The sequence below is a fragment of the Macrotis lagotis genome, chromosome 3 (genome assembly GCF_037893015.1).
Source record: "Macrotis lagotis isolate mMagLag1 chromosome 3, bilby.v1.9.chrom.fasta, whole genome shotgun sequence".
Lineage (NCBI taxonomy): Eukaryota > Metazoa > Chordata > Mammalia > Peramelemorphia > Peramelidae > Macrotis > Macrotis lagotis.
In genome coordinates, this window is record NC_133660.1 from 300,138,988 (window position 1) to 300,145,235 (window position 6,248).

General features: G+C 34.6%; 1 protein-coding gene across 1 annotated transcript; it reads left to right on the forward strand.

The window, feature by feature from the left end:
* Positions 1-1,909: 1,909 nt before the first annotated feature.
* On the forward strand, positions 1,910-2,827 carry LOC141516958 (olfactory receptor 4P4-like). The gene has a single exon (XM_074227908.1). The coding sequence runs from the start codon at positions 1,910-1,912 to the stop codon at positions 2,825-2,827; it is 918 nt and encodes a 305-aa protein (XP_074084009.1).
* The last annotated feature ends 3,421 nt before the right edge of the window (positions 2,828-6,248 follow it).

Consider the following 6,248-nt stretch of genomic DNA (forward strand, 5'->3'; position numbering starts at 1 on the left):
TATGCAGAAAATCCTTCTCAATTCATATCATAATCTAAATGAAGGACATTCTTTATATGCTTATTTTTGTTTTGTTTCCTTATCTCCCATTCTGTGTATATGTTTAGATAAATTTTTAAAGGTGGTGATGTACCTTACTCAGCCAGTTCTACAGTGTTCCAGGGATTGATGCAAAAAAAATTCAATGACATTCACCAAAAGGAAAATGTTTAGGGCCTCTGCACCTAAAGAGAATCCTCTCTTCAACTTGGCTTCCCTTCTGGATCTTCAAGAAAATAGTGACCAGAACTGGTGAGCATATGTCTTCATATTTTATGCCTTACTTGATATTAATGAATAGGCATTTCTGTTTTATGTATCAAGAAACCTTGAATAAATTGAGTTCAAAACATTGAAGACACTATTGTGAGAGCATTTAAGTTAGTATTTTGCTCTACCAAATCAAAAGATATAACAGATGAAAGGTGGTATACTGGACACATAAAAAAAATGACCTGATTTGTTTGTTTTATATTTGATTCAGATATCCTTCCTCCCATCCTGAAAAGGTACACAAGTGTACACATTTGTTAAAATTATAACAAAGACAGTGGATCTTGGTTCTACAAGTTTATGTCAGTAGGGAAGTGTAATGGAGAAAATTCTAATTATGTCTTGCCAAGCTTGAATGATTTTCTTTGAGGGGATTGTTGGAAGACTAAGACTTTTATCCTAGGAGAACTCTAAATTGGAAAGGAAGATAGGGGATCAGCAGAAGATGGAGTAAGATGTCACTGAGGTCAAGAAAAGGGAAAATGAAGAAGGGAGAGAAGGCCTAGTGAGGGTTGAGAGACATTTTCATTCAGGAAAAATCAGAAGCAGGAAACAAAGGGGGAGAGAGACAAAGTGAATACAGTCTTTCCCCCAAATCTAAGACTAACATTATGCCTCTTCTCCATTCTTATTTGCCACAAAGGTAAAAATAAACCTCTCCCCCAGATCTCTTAAATTTGACAGAGTAAATATTATTGCTCCTTAATTATTCTTAATGGTAATTAATAGCATTCTTTCCTCCCTTAACCTGCACTAGTTCTTCATTTTATCCCCGAACTTTGGATAACCGGATGGAACCAGTCACTATTTATTAGTCCACACTTCTCTTTCAGAAATGGAGACAAATCCATATCAGCGATTTCTTAATCCATTGTAAAATACTCATTGATGCATTTTTAATTCATCCAGTTTAGGAGCTGCATCTTATTTATCACACTTTATATATTTATCATTGTTCTATTCTAGGCATTCATTTTAGTTTTTGGAAGTCTGCGATTCCTCACTGAGTCCTACTTGGTCGTGTAATAAGAATCAGGTGAGTGGAAGAAAAGATTGGCTTAGGAATAGTTATTTTTTCTCCTAGATTTCTGAAGGTTATTTAAAAGAGCAACAGATTGCTATTTAATATTTGATAGCTTTTAGTCATCATTTTTTGATAAAATGTTAGAAATCTCCTTTTTTAACTTACTACATTTAGTTGTGAAGCATACTTGAAAAAGAGTGGGATCTCACTTATAAAAAAATCTTCATGATTTAGAAGTTCATTAAAATGGAATTTTAGATCTTTGAAAGGTATATTAACTTTTTCTAACTTATAGATAAAAAATGGATTCTAATACCATAGAGATATTAGATAGATAGATATTTAATTTTAGAGGAATATCCATTTTCTACATAAAATAAAGATAAACTTTTGATATCCTATTTAAATGTATAAGGGAAAAAATCATATAATAGAATGAAAATTTTATCCCTAATATGCTAATGAGACATTTATTCACAAAAATGTGCTAACTCAGTTCCATTATTTGTCATATCTGGTTCACTTTCAGATGAACTAAAATTCTTCTGGGAAGCTGTCCTCTATTTCAAATACATGGAAAATAAGAACAATGTCACAGAATTCATTCTCTTGGGACTGTTCAAGAGCCAGGAGGTCAAAATCTTATGTTTTGTAATCTTCTTGTTCTGTTATTTTGCCATATTCTTTGGAAACATTATTATCTTCATCACTATCGTAGGCAGTCATTTGATGCAACAACCCATGTACTATTTTCTCTGTCATTTGTCCTACATGGATCTTGCCTATACTTCTACTGTGGTTCCCAGGCTAATCAGGGACTTAATAGCCAAACAAAAATATATTTCCTATAATTGCTGTATGACTCAGCTCTTTACTGCTCATTTTCTTTCAGGTGTCGAGATGTTCATCCTGGTGTCTATGGCCTTTGATCGTTATGTTGCCATTTGTAAACCTTTGCATTACATGTTAATTGTGAATAGACAGAGATGTAACATGATGCTCTTGATGGCCTGGATAGTCGCCTTTTCACATGCTTTTTCCCAGATGCTCATGGTCATTAGATTACCTTTTTGTGGCCCAAATCAAGTGGATCACTATATATGTGATGTGAAAGCCCTATTGAAACTTGTCTGCACTGATACACGAATCCCTGATATCTTAGTCATTGCAAATACTGGAATGGTTGTCTTGGCCACCTTCCTGGCCTTGGTGGCATCTTACATTGTTATATTATACAACCTTAGGAACCATTCATCAGAGGCTCGACGTAAAGCCCTGTCCACCTGTGCTTCCCATGTCATGGTGGTTGTTCTATTTTTTGTTCCCTGTATTGCTACCTATATTCCACCTCCCAGTGCCAGCCAAAATGATAAGGAGTTCTCAATGTTTTACACAGTCTTTGCACCCATGTTAAACCCTCTCATCTATACGCTAAGAAATACAGAGATGAAGAATGCTATGAAGAAGGTATGGACAATGAAAAAAAATTGATATTCAAATAAAACAGGATTTTTATATGATTTTTATTTTAAGGACTTTTGAAGAAATGAACTTTATTTCTTTTCTTTCCTTTTTTTAATTTTATTTTGAATTAAAACAGTTTTAATTTCCAAATTCTCTTCTCCCTGTCACTCCTTTTTACCAAATGAGAAGTCAATAAATATAACGACAATATATGTGAAATTTTGCAAAATATTTTTCATATTAGTCATTTCATAAAAATAAAATAAAATTATAAATGCAAAGAAAATAAAAATAGATTCAATTTCCACTTTGATAGGGATGAAAATGTTTTAAGAGTCTAAAAGGTCATGAATGAAAAGCTGGAAATTTTATTCATATAAAATTATCTTTGGATTGATTTCTGGTGAATTATTTTTTTAAACAACTCTGACTTCATTCACCAATTATATGATTTAGTTTAAGAATTATAACATTCTTTGGTTATCCAAATTACAATCCCAATTCTAGGTTTTTAACACTGTTAAATATAGTCATATAATGGCAGTCTATTGAATGGCTGTGAATTAATTAGTTTTCTCATATTTTTTGAATTCTTTAACACTTTTTCATCTTCTGTTTGATGTTTCAATCTTCTTATACTTTCCTGCCATCCATACTCTCTTCTTTTTTTTTTTTGCTTATCCTTATTAATTATACTTTTATTCCTAAGTCCATGTATAGCCTTTCTTGCCTGTAAGGTACCTTTTCTCATCTCCATCTCCTAGTTTCTCTGGCTTTCTCCTAGATTAAGCTCAAATTCTGTTTTTTGGAGAAGGTCTTTTCTGGTTTCCAATCATCTACATCTAGCTCCTGCTCATCAAGATTATATGATTTTTAGACTATATTTTAAAGGGTTATACATATATTTATATAAATATATATTTATAATAATTTTGATTTTATATACTTAATTAGAATGTATGCTCCCTTGAGAGTAGGAAGAATGTTTTGGGTTTTTCTATTTATTTTTATGCTCTCTATTTGTCATAGTGCTTGACTTGTCTTAAATACTTGTTTATTGATTGACTGTACTGTAAGAGAGGCTGCATGGTGTGATGGGAAATGTGCTGGATTTGTTGAATTAAGAGAGAGACAGAGAGATAGAGATAACAAGAGAAGAAGAGGGAGAGACCAAAGTAATTGAAATCTATTAAGCACTAAATACTAAACACTGGGTAAAGCATTGGAGATATAAATGGTTGTTGTTCTGTATTCTCAAAGAGGACCAAAATGACATCATTTTGTTAAAGTTGCATTATGTATGACTGTGACAAGAAAAATGTGACCTTAGAGTGTTCTACCACAGGCCAGGCACAAAGAGGTGATACAAACTTTTAGAGTGGATTCATTAAATTTGCACATCTTACTTTTTTCTAATAAAAATAGATGCAAACAAAAATAAAAAAAAATGCAAGATTATCTGTGCTTTCATTGAATTCACATTCTAATCATTAAATACAAGTTAATCTTATAAGAAGTAGAGGAGTGTTTGCTACTGATTTTCAAGGCTATTTAGGAGGAGAGTTTCAAATTTTTCTATACCCTTTCATATCTAAACAACTTTTTTCAAATCAGTTAACCTCCCTCAGGTCTTAGTTTTCTTTACCCATTAAATCTAAAAATGGTTAGAGTCTTTTTTGCATTTGCCCAATTGAGGACTTGAGAGATTTATTCTCATTTTGTATTTGTCCAAATGTATTTTCTAAGGATTTGTTTTCTTGTTGCAAGGTATTAATTGTCTCTCCCAAATTTTTCAGTTGATTTTTAAACTCCTTCCTTACTTCTTCAAGGAAGTCTTTCTGTGCTGAAGACCAGATTCTATTCTCCTCAGAGGTTCCAGGTCTCTCTGATTTAGGGTCTTTTCCTTCCACGAATTTTTCTATGGATCCACCTTTCTGCTGACCCTTCTTCATTTTGATAAGATCTTGAGTTGGGGAGGGGCTGGTTCACAGGGGTTTGGTATCGCTATACCTAGAGGCTTTACTCACTGAGTGCAATTTCTCGGCTGCCCAGTAGGAGGTGCTGGTTGCTTTCTCTGGAGTGTCTGTGACCTTGATTGAGGCCTTCTCCCTTAGCTTGAAGGGAGGAGTTGAAGCTATTGAATCCTTTTGCCTTCAATCAAAGGTGGCCTTTACCCTGGGGTAAGGTCATCCCTCTCCCTACAGTCTGCAGGGCTGGCTCTTCTGCTCACACACCTGTGCCTGAGGCAGAAGAAGTCTGCAATTGTTCTGGGAAGGGGCCTCAGCAGCAATGGAGAAGAGGAGCCCAGGGATGGTGTCCACAGCTCTCCTGCAAGGGAACTCTCCCCCCAGCCCTGTAGTCAAGCTCCAGAGGGTCATCGCCAATACCAGTGCCTCTGCTCTCTGGTTGACTCAAGCCCCTGAGGTGCAGCCCCACTACTGATCCAGCAGGTCCATCTCTGGGGACCTCAGGCTCCCTGGCTCCAATTCAGCTGCTTAATCTGGCTGATCCTGGATTGATCTGCCCTCTGCTCAAGGACTCACCTTCAGGGACTTGCCCAAGACAAATCCTGAGGTAGATGTTTTTCTCCTGGCTTTTCTTTCTGGGCTTTGGATTTCTGTTAAGAAGTTTGTTTCATATGACAGATGGGGAAAGATTAGGAGACTTTAGAATGGTGCCTGTCTTCTCTCCACCATCTTGGCTGGATGTGGTTTGATGCTTAAAACCACTTTGATAATGTTACCTTCTTGTTAACCTGCACTTCTATCACTGCATTCACAAGGACTGTAACTTTTCCTATAATCCTAATAAGACCAATAGTCCTAATCCTAAAAGGACTGATAACCTATCACTTTTTTTTTTTTTTTTTTTTTTTTTTTTTGGCAAGGCATTGGGGTTAAGTGATTTGTCCAAGATCACACAGCTAGGTAATTATTAAATTTCTCAGGCTGGATTTGAACTCAGATCCTCCTGACTCTAGGGCAGAGCCTCAACCCACTGAAGTTTCCCCTAAACTATCACTTTCTTAAAAAAATGTGTTCATAGATCTTTTGTGAATGTTTGCACTCTGAGAGAAGGGGCATTATTTGGGTTAACAACCTTTAGCATGATGTTTGATACATAGTAAGAGTTTATATCTTCTTTTAAAAAATTAATCAATTCATTCCTTTTTAAACTCAGCTTTCATTTTCCTTTATGAATATTCTCAATACACATATAAATTCATAGCAAAATAAGAACTTTTGAAATATATGATATTGCTTTTATCATCTATTGAATAATGTGTGATTTATTTTTTTTAATTTCATTGACTAAAGATCTATTATATGCAATTACCAAGATTGCAAGGAGAGCCATAAGTATATACTTAAGATTATTCCTGTTGAAAAACTAACGAACAATTCTAGGACTGTATCCAGAAGAAATTTTAAAAATGTGAAAAGTTCTA